Source organism: Gavialis gangeticus, unplaced genomic scaffold, assembly GCF_001723915.1.
Source record: "Gavialis gangeticus isolate Ggan-Ray unplaced genomic scaffold, GavGan_comp1, whole genome shotgun sequence".
Taxonomy (NCBI): Eukaryota; Metazoa; Chordata; order Crocodylia; family Gavialidae; genus Gavialis; species Gavialis gangeticus.
The window spans coordinates 6,751,129-6,773,566 of record NW_017728994.1 but is presented as its reverse complement, the minus strand read 5'-3'; the positions used below and the strand labels follow the sequence as shown (position 1 = coordinate 6,773,566).

At 43.4% G+C, this 22,438-nt stretch overlaps 1 protein-coding gene and 1 long non-coding RNA gene across 2 annotated transcripts in view; one reads left to right on the top strand and one right to left on the bottom strand.

Moving 5' to 3' along the window:
- LOC109287305 overlaps positions 1-3,832 on the bottom strand; it is a 9,579-nt gene extending 5,747 nt beyond the window's left edge. The window contains exons 1-2 of the long non-coding RNA XR_002094824.1: positions 3,751-3,832; positions 2,052-2,143 (exon numbers count right to left, since the gene is read on the bottom strand). This is a non-coding gene — a long non-coding RNA (uncharacterized LOC109287305). The remainder of the gene's footprint in view (positions 1-2,051; positions 2,144-3,750) is intronic.
- LOC109287304 (synaptotagmin-15-like) overlaps positions 1-22,438 on the top strand; it is a 23,993-nt gene extending 1,555 nt beyond the window's left edge. Inside the window, 8 exon segments of the mRNA XM_019502260.1 lie at positions 3,649-3,859; positions 4,514-4,656; positions 5,762-6,057; positions 7,863-8,033; positions 10,374-10,494; positions 18,485-18,664; positions 22,237-22,263; positions 22,266-22,438. Coding sequence (XP_019357805.1) covers positions 3,649-3,859; positions 4,514-4,656; positions 5,762-6,057; positions 7,863-8,033; positions 10,374-10,494; positions 18,485-18,664; positions 22,237-22,263; positions 22,266-22,375 — 1,259 coding nt within the window. The 3' untranslated portion in view covers positions 22,376-22,438.

Genomic DNA, 22,438 nt, shown 5'->3' with positions numbered 1-22,438 from the left:
ATGAACCAATATCACAGATGAAAAAATAATATTGTATTTTTTCCATCAGTACAGGTGGTTCCAAAAAAAAAATCAGACTACTTATCCACAAGTAGCGCTTATTGCACTGGTTACCTTTCTGATTTGGGCTACACTGTATTCTGATCTATTTCTTAGTATGGTTTGGTTTAATCGGACCAGGCCAACTGCTTAAAAAGAAAATAAGCCCAATTCATCTTCCAGATACTTTGTGTAAGTTCTGAATAACAATGTTGTATTCAAATGATAAACTGAATATTTATACCAGTATGAATAAATCCACAATCTGACCTAATGTCAGTGAGTAGAGCAAATCAGTTGGAAACATTTAAACATTACGATTCAGCAATAAAAAATAAGGTTGAATTTACACAACTGTTAGAAATTCCTTCTCTTTGGATCTGCTCTACCTCATTCCAGAGTGGCTGCTGTACAGTACATTACAGACCTTCTTAGTTTGTTGCTATTAATGCTTGTATAGATAAGACAGTTATTAGGTAGAGCACAGGATGGCTAGAATGGGTGTAACTACTTGGGAATGGAGATGAGGAAATAAACTGAAAACAAAGGGAGTTGGCTTCAGCTTTTATGACCCTTGAAATGCTAGGTATTTTTTAAACATGCATATAGCAGGGTAGAGAATAAAACCATCAACCATACAAACATTTGCAATGCTGATGTTAATATATTTTTTACTAGTTCATTTTATAGAGGCATTTATATTGAAGGACTGACTCTCTCTCTCTCTCGTTTTCAAAAACTATAGACAAAGATGTGTTCATGGGGAAGTGAGCTGACAATTTTTTTTCTGTAGAAATACCTAAGTGTTTTAATGGAAGTCTGTGAGTGTGTCCTGTATGACTAAAAGGCATATGCTGAAGTTTTTTGCTCAAGAGCAAATCTCTGATTTATATTTATGCAGGCAAAGGAAATTAGGTTACCAGTTTAGTACAACCAGATTTCTCTATGTTTTAATTTTTATTCATAATAAACAGGCTATCCAGTTGCCTGTTACCAATAACTATAACATTTATAGTGTTGTTAACACCTAAAAATACTCAACTTAGCTATAAATTTCAAGAACAAGAGATATAAAAATGATTACCCATTATTTTGGAAGGTTCAGTAATGCAAGTATCTAAATATTTAAGGGCTAGAGAATTTGGGACTAGTCAGATCTATTCAAGTGGGCTCAAAGGGCCCAAGTGATTCCTACAAAGGGCTCAGAGAGAACAGCTGGAGATCTGAAATCAGGAAGGAAGTTTGCTCCTGTGGCTTACCTGGAACAGAGGCAGAAGCATAAGGGGGAAAAAACCTCTGCTCCACTACGGGCTGCTTTGGTCCTCCTAGGAATAGACTCATTATACATGTAAGGGTTTTGTTGAACTGTGTGCCATTAGTTGAAGAATAAATTGTGCCTGAAGGAAAACCTTGAAAAGACTTTCTTATTGGATTCATTTATCATGGACTGGGAAATGATTCAGTGACCATAAAGAACAGAGCTTGATTAAGGGAAGGCAAGGGATAGAAAAGTAAATATATATTGAATACAAAAAAGTAAAAGAAACGCTATCATAACCTCAGCTTTATTATAAAGGAGATCAGATTAAATGATGTAATGGCCTTTTTTTGGCCTTTATGAATGGATATTTTTACAGGGATTGCTATAAAGGCTGTCAATTAAACAAGCCAAATAGAAAAAATGTACACAGAGCTAGGAATTATTAAGCAATAAATAGGAAGAAAGTATAATCAGATACCAACCAGCCATTTATAAACTACTTGCTAGTGATCACTTCAAAATCTGAACAAATAGTTTATTAATTATGATTTGCTGGAAGCTGACAACATGCCTCATACTGTATGAGTAAATCCTCAATCCAAGAAACCTGGATTTGATTTCATAACTTGAGTATAGCCATGCTGATTCAGATAATAAAGAAGCACCTGCTTTTGAATGCCACAAACACTGAGAAAGTTCATATATGGCTCAAAACTTTGTGTTGCCAAGTCCATAAATAACCAAAATATACCATTACTAAAGATAGCATAAGCTTGCAGAGAAGAGAGGTTTTTCTGTCCACGGTCTGTATAAGAAGAAAGGGTTTGAAGGCAAAGGGAAAGTCTAGAGAAAGAAGTAAAGATAAAAGTGAATTAGGAAGAACTGAAAAGGCGTTGTAGCCATTCCTTCTCTCATACCTTGGGAACTCTTGCAGAAAGGAAAGGGTGATTGGCTCCCAAGGACACTACACTTCTAACAGTTCTGATCTCACATAGTCAGGATAACTTGGTCACTCACATGTAAGAATATACAGAGGTTATATCATAGATGAGGGTCTGGCCTTGCCTTGCTTTGTCATCTGCTCTACTGTAGATTTGCCAGCTGACATTACAGTCCCCTGGAGCAGTCAAAAACCCAAGTATACAAGGGTCTTTGCCATGTCTCCTCTGCCTAAAACTGAATGTGGCATGTCACAGGCACCAAAGTCTTTTGTATAGGATAGCACAGCATTGCCTATGGGAACTCTGTGATTGTCATTTGAGGTCTGGGAGACTGGACATCTAGTCTCTTTGTAGTTGCTTTACTGCCATAGCTTACATAAAGGAGCCTGCAGCACCAGTGACCAGGGCCTATTAGCAATATTCAATGCTTGCTTTTTATTAAGAGGGCTTCTTATCAAGGAAGTTCTGTAGGGTACTATTAAATAAAGGCATTTGCAATTCCTTTATAAACTTTCTTCATTTTTGCTGATACAGAGCTTTTGGAGATATTATTTTGTATCTTAAGTAATCAGGGTTCCGGATACAATGTTTGGATGATGTCTGAGTTAATCTTTCCAAACCAGGAAACATATGTATCCTGTAATTGTTTTATTTTCTTTCTTAACTTTGCTTTTGCCTAAAAAAAACAAAACAAAACGGGTCTTTGTTTTGTTTAATTTCTAAACTTCAATTTGTTTTTCATTTTGACAATTTTTTTAAAGTGAGCATAGAAGAAAGGAAATGAATCAAAGTAATGGTACTATTTGTTGCTTGATACTTGGTGTCTAGCTTGCTTTTTATTGGGACTCTCTCGCATTGAATTGGAAAAAAAACAAATCTTTGCTTCCTAAGTTTACTGTCCTTCTACATATGCTCTTACTCTGTCAACTTCACCACAATATTTGTACACATTCCAGTTGTGTATTAAATAATGTGACTAATGCTTATATTGTTTGTTCTTGTCTTCTACAAAGCAGAAGCGTGTGTGCATGCATGCAATACAACTTTGATAAGGTTTTCATTTCCTTCAGACATACATTTTGCTATGTGTCTGTATCAGAGAATGTAGGTCAAAGAAATGTGCCATGCATGTGGATTAGTAGGTGGTGAAATTTGTGATGGTCCCTATTTCTTCTGGGAGTTCAATCCACAGGCTTAGACTGACCCCAAGAAAATATTTGAGGGCCAAATCCTGTCTCTAAAACTTCAGCCAATATAATTAGCAATGAAACAAACAATTCCATTGTCATGAAATATTTTAACACACACAGTACCTAGAAATTCTTAATCCTAAATTTCAATATCCCAATTCAAAATCCCCTATTCTATCTTGTATTTCACTGTATTGTATTTTTTGTGTGTAATCAGAACAGGTAGCAGCTGTGGCAGGAGGTGTGATAGGAGGGATCCTTTTATTCACCCTTATTGGAATAGCTCTATACCTGCTTTGGAAGAAGTTATGCTTCCTACCTTCTTATGAAGAACTTGTCAATCCAGTTACTCCACCATGTCTGGAGCCCAGTCTACAGGATCAGAATTTTACCCAATCATCCCCTGCAATTCAACCAAAAAGCACAAGGTGAAAATATTTCTTCCTATCACAGGCTACTGCTTATTAAGCCGCATGCCTCTCATCCTGCCGATTGTCAAAATGTAGGCAGACACACACACTAAAGCAGTGGTTCTCAATACTTTTCGAGTCAAGGCCCTTCCCTGTAGACACAAGGTCCCCCTCAGAAAATGCTACTTGTTGGTGAAATCATATTTATGGTCAGTGGACTACAATGCTATCTGGTGATGCTCAGAATGAAATTTTTCAAGAACCTAGTGATCAAGGAATTAATGAAGCAGTAGACCAAAAGAAAAAAGTGGGGGGGGAGCTAATGTTATGCTTTCAGTCTCCAAAACAAAACAAGCAACCCCCCCACCTGCTTTTACACATTACTTAAGGATTAAAGGGATTTGTCTAAAAATATGTTTGTATTTACAGAGTCTAGCACAATGATGTGCCAGATTCCTGGCTGGGTGCTCTAAGATCTGCCACAATACAAGCAACTTCTTACCATTTACATAAGCATAGAATAAAAAGTATTATGTTGTTTGGTTCAGTGATACGGATATAATTTACAGAAAACTTTGAAATTATAATGATACTAAATACATGTTCCTGTTACCAAATGTGGTTTTCTTAGTTTTAATGGAAAAGTTGATAGTGGTTGTTGTCATTGAGCAGAACTAGAAGTGTTCCATTCATCATTCCACCAAAAATTCATGTGCGAGACTGGATTAATCTGACAAATGAAGAGCAGATCCAGGAGGACAATGAGCTGTACATGACCCCTCAGTCTGGATCTCGGTCATCTTTTCATTCCTTGGGTATGATGACACTGCAAAGGTGGGACAGACTGTTGGAAAGGAAATGATACTGAGTAGCATCTTTGCTGTGAATTTACTACAGTATTCAACAGGAATAGTCCCAACCACTTCCTGTGTTTTCCTGCAAAATTGGGCCACAAGAAACAGTCAGCCCTGCCTCCCCCGTAACTTTCACACAAGTACAACACTGTACACTCTCCAGATGGGTGGGCATAGCCAGTTGCAGTTGTTGCAGCCTACAAGGGCTGCAGCAACTACTTTCTCCCAGGAGCCGTGCAAAGCAGTCACTGTCTATAACATTGGTGCCCAAACTTGTTGCTCTGTGGATTGGATCCACTCTGTGCAACCAATCTGGCATGCACAGGGCTGGGGCCCCAGGCAATACACAGTGAACCAGGCACTGGTCCTGCATGCAATATGGTGGCTGCAGCCACAGCCTTGTGTGGGATGGGGCCTGAAATCTCAGCCCTGTGTTCTCAGGATCAGGCCCTGCCACCCATCCTCAGCCCACTTATTCAGGATCAGGCTCATTGCCCCACCCCCATGTGCTCCAGATCAGGCCAAACTGCCCCACACATTACAGATCAGGCCCCATAGCCCCTCCCCACTGCTATGCACTCAGGATCTGGGTCAAATCACCCCACATACACAGGATTGGGCCCCACTGCTTGCCCTCAGCCACACATCAAACCATACTGGTTCCAGCCCCATGTGTGCCTGGTTGGGCCCTGTCATCCACCTCTGTGCATATAGGCAGGAGCTTATGCACAGGGCCATGTCATGTGGCCCATAGGGCTCAGAAATTTGGTGGTGGAGGACTGGTGGCAGAATCGCTAATGCTCCACTGTCAAATTTCCAGACTTCTGGGGAGCCCCACAGACCAAATCACACAGCTCTCCAGGCTACATCTGGCCCATGGGCCCTGCTCTGTAGTAAAAGGAATAAAAGAGATGGGCCCTAGAAACAAACATTTTCCAAGCTTTGAATTCAGAGAGTTCAAACCTTGTATTTATATGTAGAAGCAGCTTGTCAGTAAACAAGAACGATACATGGTTGCCCTTAAAGTCAACTTGATTTCTTTTTTTTTTTTTTTTATTTTACAAAGCTGGGGCTTATGTTATAGGATCCATCAATCCAGAACTGTACAAGGACCCTGAAGACAACAGCGAGACAAACTTCCCTGAGGGCAACATTGGTCGTCTTTGGTTCTCAGTGGAATATGAGCAAGAAACAGAGAGGCTCCTTGTCTTCTTGATTAAAGCCAGAAACCTTCAGGCCCCTGCAGATTCCTGTAGTCCCTTTGTTAAAATCTACCTGTTGCCTGATGAAAGGCATTTCCTGCAATCCAAAACCAAATGCAAAACCCCCAACCCACATTTTGATGAAAACTTTGTTTTTCAGGTACCTGCTTTTTAACTGGATTTCTGCCTATGATGTTTCACTCTGAATATCAGGGAAATAAGATCAAAGGAAGTAAGATAGGCTAGGTAGTCAAGAGGGCTACATCATCTCATGATGAACCTTTCCCAACACATATATGGCCATGACTAGCTGGTAGAAACGTTCCAATGAAGCAAGTTTTTGCCCAGAAGTGATGATTCATCACAACTAAAATACTTTGCAAGAATGGACCAGTTTCAACAACCTTCTGTCAAAACATAGGCATGTGTTCTCTTGGACATCTGTCTGCTTTCATGCCAGCTCTAGTCAGTCTAGTTTGGGGTGCTTAGAAACCCTAGACTTTCCACGTCAATTACTCCAGGATAGCCCTTCCACATAGACTGACACAGTTGGGAAATCAGTGTTTCCAGAGCTTCGGTCTCCTTGCTGCGGAACCTGGAAGACCTAGGAGTTCTGGCTCCACAGCAGTGAATCAAAATCCTGAGACCACTGACTTGGACTGGGGTTCATAGGGGTTCCATGCTTCCTTATTAGTAGGCATTCAGGTTTTCTGATTTAAAAAAAATCCCCACTTTTTGGATTAAAAAAGTAACCCCAAATCCACTTTTTCCATGATTAAAATGAAACACCACAAATTATATATATCTGTGTGTGTGTCTATCTATCTACATGCACACGTGCACGCGCGCGCACACACACACACACATATATTAGTGGTGTTTCATTTTAATCATGGAAAAAAATGGATTTTGGGTTACTTTTTTTAATCCAAAAATTGGGGGAGGGGAGTTATTGGAGAGAACCTGGATCCCTGCTGTTTAGTAAGTGGGAGCCTGGCCATCCTGGGAACTCCAGCTCAAGTCAGTGATCTGTTGCAGAACTGAATGACTAAAAGCACTGAAAGTTTTAGCACAAACCAGAGAGCTCCTGGATTTTGTGATGGATATTTAATATAATTTCTGATTTTAATAAATTAGTAATTTTCAATACATTTTTCCAAAGAAAAATGCATACTTATAAACCAAAAGGAGGATCAATCATACGAGGTATTTTGCTAGGGATATGGCTATACATTTATATTTTTGAGTACAGAAACAAGCCTGAAAAATAATTTAGACATTCCTGTTATCGTGTGTCCTGATGATAAACTATGGAGCTATGTAATACATTGCTTTTGTCATGACATTTTTAACAAACATCTTTACCTGATCTGTTAATCCATTAACCTAAAACTACTTCTGAGAAGCTTAAAAACAAACCAAGTAATAAACAATCTCTCTTAAATTTGTGAACTGGTTTTACTCCTCTCAAAATGTAATTCTCTGGCCCCGGAATTACCCTGTATTAAGATTTCAGGTGGGTAATATCCATAGTTAGTAAAGTGATAGGTTGAAGGTATGATATCTAGCAACACTACAATGATAAAAGCATCAGTTTTGAACTACTAGGAAATGCATGCCTTCCCAGGGGATACCAGTTGCTTCTAGAAGTGGAACATTACACAATATCATACTTTCACATCAGAAAATTTATATTAATTTAAAAACTCTTTGAAGTATATTCTAGAGATTTTACAATTATATTAATACTATTTTTGTTTGGATCCTAGGAGCTCTTGGCACAATTGTGACTTCACACACTTAAAACACTGGGCTTAAAACATTTTTTCAAATTCCAATTCTCCAACACATTCCAAAAAAAATCTGTCTTAAATATACATGATGATTATATTCTACATAGTGGTATAAATAATTCAGTAGCACCCATTTGGATTATATTGAAATACTTTTCCTATTCTTGCACAGGCTTCCAGTAAAACATTACACCAAAGAACCCTGAAGTTCTTGGTCTTTCACACTGATAAACAGAAAAGGCACCACCTCCTGGGCCAAGTTATTTTGCCTTTGAGAAATGAAACACTAACTAGTGACAGCAAACTGGTCATTTGGAGAGATCTGGAGGCAGAAAACCTGGAGGTAGGCAACTAAGCAAAGGGTTAAATAAATGAGGTAAATATTACTCTGGCTTGTGTTTTTAAATTTTCCATCTTGATGGGCCTACTAGGATGGCTAGGGAACATACAGTAACTGCATGTGGACATGAATGGGACAGAAGAACATGAAATCAAATAATATATTGTTTTGTTAAACCCTGACATAATAACATTCAGCTCTACAGAACTTCTGATGTTTCTCCAACATGGACTTAACACTGGGGATGCATAGATATCTACCTATTCCACAGCTTAAACAAAATGCAGTAGCTAAGTGTTAGAACACTTTCTGTTGTTATCTGTTATAAGCTGTGTACAGATAACTTTCTTCCAGTAGAAATAATTATTCTGGTAGAAAAATAGCCCAGGAGCTATGCACATATTCCTCCAGCCCTAGTCTGGAGAGCTTCACAGCACAGGCAAGCTCTCCAGTAAAAGGACACTAGAGGGATGCTCTTTGGACCACCCCACCCTAGGAGAGCCCATTACTTGACAGCCCGTACTCTCCCCTACCTGGGAAAGGGACAGACTGTCAAGTGGCAGCTGGTAGCTGCTAAACAGCAGCTGCCACAGACTGCCCTAGAAGAGCCCCAGCCCCAGGAGAATGACCCCCAATCCTGTCTGCCCTGATGGGGGGCCTTCCAAGTTCTCCCCTGCAAGAGAATAGCCCTGCTCCTTGCACTTCTCTGGGCTGACCTGGAAAAGTGCAGGGTGGGTGGGGAGCACTCAGCCACTGAAGCAAATCTCCGGGACCCTTGCCACAGGGGAACGACAGCTGCTTCACCATATACTACTTTGGTCTGAACCAGAGTAGTGTGGGGCAAGGCAAGAGCTTTTCACCAAGCTTTGACACTGCCACACAACACCTTGCTTCATCCTATTCTGCCCTGGGAGGCAAGGAAAAGTTGGCAGGGCTGGGAGCCAGACTTGAGATGCCTTCCCCCAAGCACATTTCCCAGCTTCTCTGGCTTTTAAACTGCAAGTGGAAGCCAGCGTGGCTGAGAATCAGACTTACAAGCTCAGCTACTGGCTGTGCCAACTTTTCAATTCCCGGCCACGCTGTTCAGCTGAGCAGTGAGGGAAAGGAAAAGGAAACCAGCGGGGCCCAAAGCTAGTCTTGTAAGCCTAGCTTGCTGCCCCTGCTGCTCAGCTGAGCTGTGGGGAAAGGGAGGGTGCAGGGGGAAGCAGGTGGGGAGCAACGCTCCCTACGCTTGGCTCCTAGTGCCTGGAGCAGAGGCATGCCAAAACCCCTTCCTGCTTCTCACACTGGGAGCTCTGGTGTGAACCAGGGAGAGAGCAGCTGGGGCTGCTCCTCCTTTCTTTTCATGTCTATGGGATTGGGAAACAGCTGCCTCTTGTTCCTTCTCCAGATGGGGATGACCCTGGTCTCAGGAAGGCAGGGGCACTTTCTCCTAACTCCACTCCTCCTTGTTCCTAGGAGGAGTTAAACTGGTGAAAAGCTTGCAGACATTATGTCTCGCAGGAGAAGCTCCTGGGAGCAATTTAACTCTGGTTGTTCCTGGGTTATTTTTCTCTCAGAGCAGCCATTTTTGCTCAGGGAGAAAAAGCTTGAATGGCTGCACACTTTTGTTTTCTAATGGGAGAATGGAAATGTTTGTAGAAACTGAGTGTCTGTACATGGCCAGGAATTAAAAAGAGGAGAGAAAAGCAGGTCACAGCAAAACAAAAAGAATGCTGTACCCTCAAAAATAGTAATTCAAATGTACAGGAATGTTGTAGATGAGCCTTTAAGGAACTGTCTCATTTGTTAGCACTTTCATAACACATCAACAAGTTTGACCCCATTCAATTAAACCTACAAAAATAGATATTAAGCTGGTGACAAGTCTAGAATTCTTTATATTGCCCAAAGGCTATAGCATTACTCATGCTGGTGCCCAGGGGAGAAAGGTTGTGGGAAGTGTGGGAGTATGAAGCAACACTTTGATAATGTGCAATAGAGGGATGGGGGTCACATGAGAGTAGCAGTTAAAAAGAGGGTACAAAACTTTTTTTGCTGACATCAGTGTATTTACTCATGTAAATAAAGCGAAGAATTTAGTGTGAGGGAGCATACTGGAATCTCTTGAATAGTACACTGCAAAAACACTTTTGTCTAATATAACTAACACCAAAATACTATTCATTGCAAATACAATTAATAATGAAATACAAAGACATTAGAGTTCATTTTCCATTCTTAAAGTGGCAGAAAACACTGCCCATCTGTATATGACTGTAAGTGGCAGGAAGTGTCCATCTGTATATGACTGAAGAGAGATCCTTTCAGTTGAATTTTACCAGTAATCTTCTGCTTACAAAGCCCCCTTCAGAGTGTGGAGATATCCAATTCTCCCTCAGCTATAATGACTACCTGGGACGTCTCACTGTGGTGGTGCTAAGAGCAAGGGGATTGAAGCTACAAGATGAGAGCTTCACTACAAGTGAGTATTGCCTTACTCTCAGTTTACCACTCCAGAATTCCTGTTTTAATTTATTCCTACCCTGTTCATCCACCGCCAGGCTTGCATTGACCCCATTTGAATAACTAAACACCAGCATGATTTAATTTCAGAATTAACAGAAAGAAAGTTTTGTGTTACTGTGCTAACTAGATGTTGATAACTTTTATTTATTGTGCCTGAAGCTTTGTGCCCACAATTAACTGTGAACATGGTTGTTGGCCACCAAATCAGAAAAGGCTACATTTCAGAGATCCATAGGCTCTGAACCATGGGTTCAAAATAATATCTGAACCCAACTGTGTGACTTCAGTGCACTTCTAGAAACTTGTGAAGTATTGTAATTGCAACATTGCGAGCTGCATTTGTGCAGCTCGCAGTGTAAGGTGTAACAAGGCTCTTACTGACAGAGATGAAATGCTGCTGTATCAGGTATCTCTAAACATCCAGACTTCAGGCATTATTATAAAATGCTAAAATGATGTTTTCTGAATTCAATATGTAAAATGCAGCATGTAAAAACAAGATACATATTGCAATTTGTTTCTAGAGGTGGGTTTGCCTTCCTCAAGGCAGAACTGATATTAAAAACAAACAAACAAAATAATTTTCCAATAAGCAAAGACATGAGGTCAAAAGCCATGCCCTAGTTGTAAAGGCATGGCTTTAAGAACAGCTACTATAAATGGGCCTTAGAGAGCAGAGATAACGAAAACATTTATTAGGGTTGTGTGAAATGGTTATGTTTCAATTTGGTTTTGGATTCAGCCATTTCAGAGGGACAGTGATTTGTTTTGGTATTTTGGATCACTGTTCCGTTTTGATTCGGCCAACTCTGTTTTGGAGTTTGGATGCTGTTTCAGTGATTTGGCCATAGTCATGGGTGTCTGGTGCTTGAGTCGGGGGGGAGGGGTCCCCCGGTGCCTGATCCTGCTGACTGGGGGGGTGGCCAATCTCACTCACCATGAAAGCAGTGCTCTGCTCCCCGGCTGGCACTCGCAGGGGGGACACCCGTGCATTCCTACACGGTGCCCCTGGCCATAGGCTATAATGGGGAATCACTAAAATGTCTAGAACTTTGTCACTTCTTGCCTCGTTCAGATGAAAATTGCAGGGATAGTAGCCCCGTCTGAGGGCATGAAGCCTGCCAAGTTTCAAGGAGATAGGTGCATAGGTTTTTGTGAAACTGCACCTCAAACTGTTCAAAGCAAAACACGTCGTGTGTGTGTGTTACGGCAGAGCAGGATGAAAACAGCAGGCATGGTAGCCTGTAACAGGGGGCCTTCCAGTCAGATCTCTGCCCACCCACCTATTTCTGGGCCAACCGCCCACCTCTCTTTTGCCTGCCATGCCTTGATGGAAAACTGATTCAGTTGCTTTCCAGGTGGGAGGGTGCCCATTTAGATGTCTAGGGGTGACATGCATTCCGTAGCTGCATATCTCCCCTACACTGCAGCCCATGCCTTCACCCCCTCCAGCTGTGGTCCCCTGTCTGGGACCTTTGGCTACGTTAGGCCCTGGCCCCGCCTTCAGGCCAGCTTTAAACCTGAGCCTCTTCCTCTGGGCATTCGTCGCGGTGGGCCCCTGGCCCTTTGACCCCACTTTGGGTCCTGGCCCCAGCACAGATCAGTCGAGGGTATCTCTGATATCTTTTATTAGACTAACCGAATAGTTGGAATAGTTGGAACAATATATCTTAGCAAGCTTTTGGGTTTTAAAACCCTTTGTCAGGCTGAGGAGGCATCTGCAGTTGGTGCATGTGGTCTTCCTGGATGGACTGAATAGTGAAGAAGCCAGAGGCTGGTATGCATGCAAGAAAGCCAGTCAGTGAAAATATAAATTGAGGTGTGAGGGGGTGAGGGACAAGCATAGAGGGCAGGGGGTGGGGTGGGAAGGGGGATGTAGCAGGTAACAGTGGAGAGGTACCTGGGGAGTTATATGTCTGGCAGGTTATAGTGTGTCAATAAATCCAATGTCTATATTGAGTCCTTGAGTTTTTGTATCCAGGAGGCTGATGAAGTGAAGTTCATAGGTTTGTCTTTAAAGAGTGGTTTGTAAATTCAAACAACCACAGAACCTTGCTAACCTCATCACTAGAAGCAAACTTCCTACAGCCCAAAACACACCGAATATATTCAGACCATGCCATGACAAGAAATACAAAACCTGCCGACATATCTCCAGTACCCCCACAATTATTATACCCCACAACAGAATCATCACCACCCCTGGATCTTATGGCTGCACCTCCAGAAAAGTTATATATCTCATCCAGTGCACCCAATGCCCTGATGGAAAATATGTAGGAGACACCAAGCAACAACTGTGCACCAGAATGAATGCACACCGGAAATCTATTACAGACAAGAATACCTACCTGTCGGGGCAAATTTCTCACAACAAAGCCACTCTGTCTCCAGTCTCTCAGGCCTGATCCTCAAAGGGAAATTACAAACCACTTTTCACATGAGCCTATGAACTTCACTTCATCAACCTCCTAGATACAGACACTCATAGACTCAATATAGACATTGGATTTATGACACACTATATCCTGCCAGACATCTGACTCCCCAGGTACCCCTCCATTTTTACCTGCTACATGCACCTTCCCCCCATCCCTCACCCCGAAACTTCAATTTACATTTTCACTGACTGGCTTTTTTCCCTGCATTGCATGTCAGCCTCTGGCTTCTTTATTATTCCTTCCTTCCAGGAACAGCACACACACCAATTGCAGATGATTCCTCAGCCTGATGAAGGGTTTTAAACCTGACAGCTTGCTAAGATGTATTTCTCCAAATATTCAGCTGGTCTAATAAAAGATATCAGAGTGATCCAAAGACCGTTGTCTGCCTTGTGTGTGTTAAGGCAGGGCAGGATGAATGCAGCAGGGATGGTAGCCTGTAACAGGGGGCCTTCCTGGTGCTGGTTGGATCTCGGCCCAACTACCTGTTTCTGGTCCAACTGCCCGGCCCTCTTTCGTCTGCCATGCCTTGATGGAAAACTGATTAAGATGTTACCTAGGCAGGAGATAGCCCATTTAGGTCCCTGATGTGTAGGGTGACATCCATTCTGCAGCTCCATATCTACCCTAGCCTGTAGCCCATGTCTCGCAGATGTCATTCCAGGCAGCTAAGCTCACCTGGAACCTCACAACTCCACTGCAACCAGCAAGCCTCAGGCCTCTCAAAGATCTTACAGGTCTGGGTTTTCCCTAGCTAGGACCGTGTGTGTGTGTGTGTGGTGGCTGGAAGTTATAAGGTTTCCTCCTACGCACTTTTCATCAGGAAGGTTTGTGGTCCTGGCATTTCTTGGGGGCTGCTGCGCCACCAGCAGTCCCACCAGGCCTCACAACCCTGGCAGGGTGCAGTTTTAGGTCATTTTCAGGACCTGGGGCCTCCTCATTCCCCATGGCCCCAGTCCATACTTCCAAGTTCATCCTGGCATGGGAGCTCAGCAAGAAGATGATCTTCCTCTGCTGGCTGATGATACAGTGAGTGCTGCCTCCAGCTCTGAAAGCGGAGCATTAAATGGTTTAAAAAATAAATAAATAAATAAAGGAAATAGGTGCAGACAGTGAGGAGGGTGGCATTCACCCTGTCTGCATGTGGAGCTCGGGGAACCCCAGCAGCAGGAGATTCACCTTGAGGAACACCAGCTGCTCTACCAAACCAGGATCCAAGAAGCTGCGGAGGGGTGTCACAACATCCCCAGCAGCGCTGAACAACCTCTCGCTCAGAACACTGGTTGGTGGACAGGACAGGTGTTCCTGAGCAACTGTAGCCAGATTCACGCATGGCCTTCTGTTACTCAACCAGCCTTTTGAGCATCAGGTATGTGGAGATCCGCTAAGTCTCCACATCCTGCATAATTTTGTGCTGTGTGCTGGTCAGCGATGACTGTTTCTCCTGCAGCATCTTCCGCCCGCCACCTTCCTGCATTTCAAAATGAGCTGGCTGGTTGTGATGGTGCCATCACTGGGATCCCTGTTCCCCTGCAAGACATCCCTGATTATGAGGTGGAACTTGTGTGCCACACAGAGGATGCCAAAAAGTTGGCATCACACACTGCCTTGACCATATTGGACTTGTTGTCAGTGACCACAAACCCACAGGTGAGCTCACCCTGCCCAATGAACCACCCCTGCACCATGCGGTTCATGGCCTCCATGATCTCCGTTGCCGTGTGGGACTCATCCATCACCTCGGCTTGAAGGAGAGCCCACCGATGGCCTGACTGATCACACCAGTGCCCTATGGAAGAGAGGTAGGCATGATCTCCACCCCGACTACTACAGATGTCTGAGGTGAAATGTAAGGCTACCTGTGGCCCTGCCTTGCACAGCTCCTCCCTCAAGTACTCCCTGCATGCCTCATACAGGGAGCGCACCACCATCCTGCTGAAGGTGGTGTGTGTGGGACTTGGTAGGATGGGGCCATGAGCACCATGAGCTGCTTGAACCCTGGCCACTCAATAAAGGAGAAGGGCTGGCCATCCAGAGCAAGCATCTCCCCAATTCTCTGGGTGACCTCACTTGGTTTTGGAATGCACCCCCCCTTTCGCTCGGCCTTTCCCCCACTGGTCCAGGGTGGCTGTCCTCTACTTATGGGGGACAAGGGCTTTGGAGCAAGGAGGGGACTTCCTCTTGGGCACGCTCCCACTGGTGCCAGGCTGAGAAGCATGGGCTAGGGGGTGGTGCCTCCTGAGATGCATCAGCTTACCTGTGGTGCTGAAGTGTTTCACCTCCTTGCCCCAGCTGGTGTTGCATCGGCACTACAGGCAGATAGCATGTGGAGTCATCTGCCACCTGAAAATGATCCTACACTACACTACCCCCTAGCTTCTGGGGTGCGCATAAGGATCCTACCTTAATCCCCCTCCTCAGCAGGCAGAGGCACAATGGCAGGGGATGTTCAGCCACCTGCCCCCACAACCTTCTCCGTAGTGCCTTCTGCAGAAAGAGACCTGGCTCTAGGGGAACTCTGAAGGGTGTGGAGCTTAAACTCAGATTCCCCCTCCCCCAGAACTTCTCTGGCTATGGTACTCAGCTCCACTGCTTCCAGATCCAGCTCTTCCTCTGGCACTGGAAAGCTCAAGCTGGGAACTGAAATTGGGGTGGGGGACACTGTCATGCTGGTGCTTATCATGCTGGTGGTGCTGGTTGTTATTATTATTTCTGGTGTTAGTGGAGATGGGGCAGATGCAGACACTGCTCCCATATCCTTGCTCCCACTAGCAGCAGGAGCCTCATGCCTGCTAGGGAAGAGGGTGCATCTGTCTGGGGGGGAGGGTGGAACTTGTAGCTCTCACTCTGGCCCCTCTGCCCTCCCCCCCACCAGAAGACTGGGCACCTGCCTTTTCAGCATGCTTCATATTTGGTGTGCTGGAAAATGTGTCTGCATGTGTATATGTGTAGTGCTTTCCTGCACAGTGATGAGACACTGCCATACAAAGCACAGCTTTCTTTTTGTTTGGGGTGAAAAAAAATAACAAGAATAAACAACAGGATTTTGGGGGAAAGAAATATTTGAAAGGGATTAACAGGAATGGCAGGCAAGTGTAAGTGGGAAAGGATTGGCTAATGCCTGGCTACAACTTGGTAGCAAGAGACTACCTACTGCTACCAGCCTAGACCCTTCAGATGCTGCTTGTGCTGCAACAGACAGATCTCACAAAAGGCAGAGAGCAGTTCACAAACAGCCTTATATGTTCTTTCTCCATCCCTCCCTCAGAGAACCAGGATTGGAACAGACTTCAGAGACAGATTGCGGACACTGGCCAGCTACAGCTGCCAATACCAGAGCAGTCCTTCCCCCACTCTTCCGAGTTTCTGTTTCCCGAATCAATCCTGCCTCTGGAACGTTTAGGATAGTTCCGTTTAATTTCAGAGCTATTTCGGAGCCTTCTGTTCCAATTCAGATTCGGTGCTCCAGATGATGAAATGGGCCAAAACACCTCCAAAACGAAACAGCTACCGAAGTTTTGCACAGCCCTAACATTTATATGACTGGCTTTTGGGAAATGAATTACAAATGATGTAGGTGAAACATCCTAAGAATGGAAAAGCTTAAACATGGACAATTCTTCATTGTCATTACCTTTATGACTCAGAGGAGAATGCTTTTTATACTTGATCTTTCTTCTAAGTGAAACTTTGAAATTTTTCAACAGCAAGAGCTAAATTCACTTTGTTTCTTTCAATACACATGCCACAAAGCTGCTGTGTTAATCTGATGCCACAGTCTTGCAGGTTATTATAGTAACCATCAGTACACAGATGGAAGGCATGACACTCTCCAGGAGGAAGGAAGGAAGAATGGTCAACAAACAGTTCCCCAGGCTAAATGCTTAATACTTAATAAATTAAATCAATCACCCCTTATTTCCTTTGGTAATGCTTTTTTAGTACAGCTGACTTGGTGATTGCTGACTCTCTTGCAGATGCTAAAGAAAACCTATGTGAGAAGTCTCTTGTGTTTACTACACTATGTTTCCTTGTATGGGTGATATTTGAAGCAAGCTCTATGGTAGTCTGTTGTAAGATACAGATCAATAAAGGGGTATTTACTGATTGAATAAAGCTAGAGAGTGAATTTAGTGTTTTTAAAAATAAGTGTGATGACTTGACAGAGCCTGCTAAACTCAGTCTCTCTTGAATGTAAACTGCTGAATACTAAGATGTGTAATGTCTGTGAATGGGATGTAGAAGTAGAATGTTAACCTCCAAACTCCTGTTTGGACCAATAACTTTCATTGAATTGAATGAGATTAAAAACCATATAATCTGAGAAGTGAGATGAATTTAGTTGCAACACATGAAAAGCAAATGCACCAAACCTAGTGTTTCTGCTTTAACTACCAAGTGTTACTTCCAAAACTGATTCTCTAGTTACAAGAATAAGTTACTATTGCACCCAGGAATTTTTCTTTTTATTGTGGTAGAGGATTATATCACATCAAAACTAAATTAATAGGATCCAAAAAAGGATTAACTATTTATATGGAAATCATGCAATCTACTATTGTTATAACCAAGTATAACTTTTTAGAAGGGCCACCTGATCTTTGGTTTAAGCCCTGGAGCACATGTCTGATTGTTAGAGACTAGTATTAGATCTGTATAAAACCAGAGTTTTATTCCATCTCTGTCTACCGAGGAGTTCTTGCATGTTCCTCTTAAACGTTTGATATTGGTCAAAGATAGGATACTAGAAAAGATAAAGATCTTTTTATTCTCCCATTGCCAGTTGTGGGATCACTCCTGACATTTCTAGTCAACTTAACAGTCAACTGCAACTTAACAGTCAAATTATAGTACTGCTAAACTTCTGCATTAATGAACTGAGGAACAGGGAGTAGCAAGTAGAGCAGCAGCAGGGGAGCTTGTATTGCTTTTAGGGAAAAGACAGCTGTATAGTCAGCAAGAGGAAAGTTCTTATGTATTTTCTAGTGAATATTGAAACTGGGGGGAAACGGAAAATATCCAGACCACTTCAGACTTTAGCAGATTCAGACATAAGCTGAACAACAATGAAGAGTGGGGATGGTATAGATCAGGAAGCAACGGAAGACATTATGTTTCTATCCTCCCCCTCTCTTTTTTTCCTTTTTGCGAAGTCTCTGAAAGACAAAAAATTTAAACAGACACTACACAACTTTTTATTTGCCAGGTGCCAGTATCTTCTACAAACTTCCTTTCCAATGTGCCGAGATGAAGGGCAAGAAGTCAGTGACATCATAAATCTCTGTCTTGAATGTAATGCCACTTTCCTTGATGGGAACCTAAAGTGTTTTCACTAGATAGCATCATTGTATTTTCTTACCATCCTGTATTTTATAAGCCTTCATTAACCTTTTTATGATACACAGCATCTGAAAGCATGGAATTGCTTTCAGTTATCTTTGTACTTTTCTTCTCAGTGCTCTTGACATGTTGTTGCTTTCTTTTTTTAATCTTGTTTCACTGCAGGTGTGCATGTCAAAGTGGCACTGATGAACCACAATAAATTCATCAAGTGTAAAAAGACAGCAGCTGTTCTAGGATCCCCCAATCCAGTATATAATGAATCCTTCAGCTTCAAGACAGACCAGAAAGAGCTGGATACAGCAAGCCTGAGCCTGTCTGTGCTTCAGAAAGCTGAGGATGACAGTAAGCAATACAATTTACTGTACCTGAGATGTCCTAAAGCTTGTTAGGCTCTTGTACACTGGCATAAGTCTACTCTGGATAATTCTAAACTGAAAGAAGCACGATGGTACTTATTAATAGGAAAGTTGGGTATTTCAGAAGCTGCTGCTTAGATGGCTAAGCCACTAGAAAAGGGTTCAGAAAAGCTAATAACATTGTTTTAAAATATTACATATATTTTTTCTTTAGCAAAAGAGTATTCATACTTATGAATGAACCTGCAGTGGGAAACAGTAATTTTAGAGATTTGCACTAGTCTGCCTTAGTGTGTTACTTGCACATCTTTCAGAGACCAGGTATGTTTAAATAGTGATTCTCAACCAGGATGCTATGGCACCCTGGGGTGCCACAAGATTCATTTTAGGGTGCAGCATGGAGCCACTCAATATTAGCACCTACACTTACACATTGACAAGAAAAACCCAGAGATTTCAAATAGGAATCCATAGTGTCAAAAACATTATGACCTATTATGGTCTTTCTGAGTCCTGGGCAACAGAAGATTTGCTCTATTCTTCTGTAGTCAAGAAGTGAGTGAAAGTTAAGAGCTGGCATTTTCTCACAGGTGCCTTGAGTCTAACAAGGTTAAGAACCACTGGTTCCTTGCTTGTTATATTCTGATGACAATGCGAAATATACATCTCTTTGAAATTAACTCTTTCAAAGAGATGTATATACCCACAGTCTGACTTCTGTCTTGATTTATAGTAATATTTAGAATAATCTAGACAGAAGACAGACTGTGGGTATATACATCTCTTTGAAATTAAACTACAGGTCAGCAACAGAAATGTTGTGACCTAGGAAGCATCCATATATTATCTGGGTATTATCCTTTTTCTCAAATCTAAACATGGCCTTAGTACTGAAACAGAAATAACTTTCACAATTCAGATTCAAGTGCCAAGATTCAATTTTCACAGGATTCAAGTGTAAAATCTTGCCAAAAGTTACATAGTGATCTGGCTCTGGAATTAGTGATATCATCTGTATTAGAATCAACACACAAATCCATAGCAATTTTCATGCAAGTATCTCAAAATGCTTTACATACCTAAAAATAAATCCAGTTATGATGGGTGCAAATTACTAACCCCATTTTACAGATGAAGAATTGAGGCATGGAAAAGTTAAATGATTTTCTCAGTTTCAGACTGAGTCAATGGTCCAGAGCTGGAAACAGAATCCATAACTTCCAACCTCTGATTTGGTACTGCAGTAACTGAGTAGTCTTCTTTCCTATAAAGAGCCTTTCACCTCCAAGTCTCAGCCAGTTTGCGACTGACCAAAGCAGGATACATTTTGAAGTAACTCTTGAGGTGTGAGGACTGGAATTAAAATATATGTATACAAGATTGGAGCATACTGGAAGAGTACTATAGCTCAAGATACAGGGTTCTTACACAAGTTACATTTTTTTCACAATAGGACCCTTGAAACTCTCTACACATGTGACAACATATATGCATGGCTGCACAGCTTTTTTAAAATGGCTGATTGTGTGAAAAATTAACCCTGGTCAAATGAGTAAGTACCTACTGAAATCATGGCAGAAGTGTGCACAGTGGCTCCCTTAATCTTGCAGTTTCCCCCATGACTTTCCCCATTGCTTGCTCTTGACTGGCAGGGAGGCGAGAACCACAGTATGGTTTTTGCCTCCCATCACTGAGTTCCCCTGCTGCTTGCCGCTGAGTCTGGGAGGTAAAAACAGCGCCATATTTAAAACTGCAGTTTAAGCTTCCCTGCTGGTAAGGAGTGAGTGGCAGGGCCCCTCCATGAATCAGTGTGTGGGGGCACATGGGGAAAACTGCAAGATTAAAGGAGCTGCTGGGCAGTGCACTTCCACTGTGATTTTGGTAGGTCCCTACAAAAATAAGGTATTAGATTAAGGCACTCTAAAGCAGAGTGCCATAGGGAACATGTTCCCTCCAGGGTTAACTTTTTGTGTGGGGGAGGACTGGGCTGCTGCTTGTGCCTCCATGGCTGTTAGCCCAGAGCTGCCTGCTGCTCTGAATGACCAGAGCTGAGGGGTGTAGGGGCAAGGTGGAAGGGAGACCCCTTGCCTCACAGACTCTCGCCATATGGGGTACTGGGGGGAGCCAGGGTGGGCCCGCATGGCAGGGGCTCCCTTCCTCCACCCTGACCTGGGCCTCTTGATAGCAGCAGCATAGAGCTGCCAGCTGCTCTAAATGACCAGAGATGCCATACAGTCCAATGGGTCGCCAACTGGTTAGAGAGTCGCACCCAGAGGGTGGTAGTGGATGGGTCCTTCGACCTGGAAGGACGTGGGAAGTGGGGTCCCACAGGGCTCGGTCCTTGGGCCTGCACTGTTCAATATCTTCATCAGTGATTTGGACGAGGGGGTGCAAAGCACCCTGTTCAAGTTTGCTGATGACACTAAGATGTGGGGGGATGTGGGCACAATTGAGGGGAGCAACAGGCTACAGTTAGACCTAGATAGGTTACAAGGATGGGCGGAGGAGAATAGGATGGGGTTTAACACGGACAAGTGTAAGGTGATGCACCTGGGGAGGAACAATCGGCACCACACATACAGGCTGGGGAACTCCCCTCTTGTCAGCACGGAGGTGGAAAAGGATCTGGGAGTCATTATTGACTCCAAGATGAACATGAGTCGGCAATGTGGGGAGGCGGCTAGGAAGGCCAACTGCACCTTGTCGTGCATCCACAGATGCATCTCGAGCAGGTCCAAGGAGGTGATCCTCCCCCTCTATGCGGCACTGGTCAGGCCGCAGCTGGAGTACTGCGTCCAGTTCTGGGCGCCGCACTTTAAGAGGGATGTGGACAGCATCGAGAGGGTCCAGAGGAGGGCCACTCGTATGATCAAGGGACAGCAGGGTAGGTCCTATGAGGAAAGGTTGCGGGACCTGAACCTGTTCAGCCTTCAAAAGAGAAGGCTGAGGGGGGATCTTGTGGCCTGTTATAAACTGGTTAGGGGGGATCAGCAGGCGCTGGGGGAGTCCCTGTTCCCCTGAGCGCCGCAAGGAGTGACCAGGAACAATGGTCACAAGCTGGTGGAGGGAAGGTTTAAGTTGGACATCAGGAGGTGCTACTTCACGGTCAGGGCGGCTAGAGTCTGGAACCAGCTTCCAAGTGAGGTGGTGCAGGCTCCCACCCTGGGGGTTTTTAAGAGGAGGTTGGATGACCAACTTACTGGGGTCATTTGACCCCAGTGCTCTTTCCTGCCATGGCAGGGGGTCGGACTAGATGATCTGCTCAGGTCCCTTCCGACCCTAGAAACTATGAAACTATGGAAGGGGAGTGGGGAGGATGTCTGCCTGTTGCGTTGGGGAAGTGGGGGGCCTCTAACTCATGCCACTTTATGTAAAGCGCCAGGTGTTAGAGTGGGGCCCTGAACATCTGTAGGTATCCTAACAGCACACTCCTCGACTGAAAATACTTTTTTTTTAAAAGTTAGTAAAATAAATGCTAATATTCTGATCTTAGGTAAAGATCTAATCAGAGCATTAGACAGGTGCTGGTTACTAACCACCCTTTCTTTTTCTATTCAGAAAGCCACCAACTAGGACGTGTAGTGGTTGGCCCTATATGTATGCTAGGGGCAGAGAGCTGGAACACTGGAATGAAATGACCAGCAAGCCTAAGGAGCTGGTTAAACGATGGCACGCTCTTGCTGTAGCACCTAATTAAGAAACTGGTCCCTCTGCATGGTAGTCAAAGGACACAGTCCTCCTATAACACACAAAATTAGTA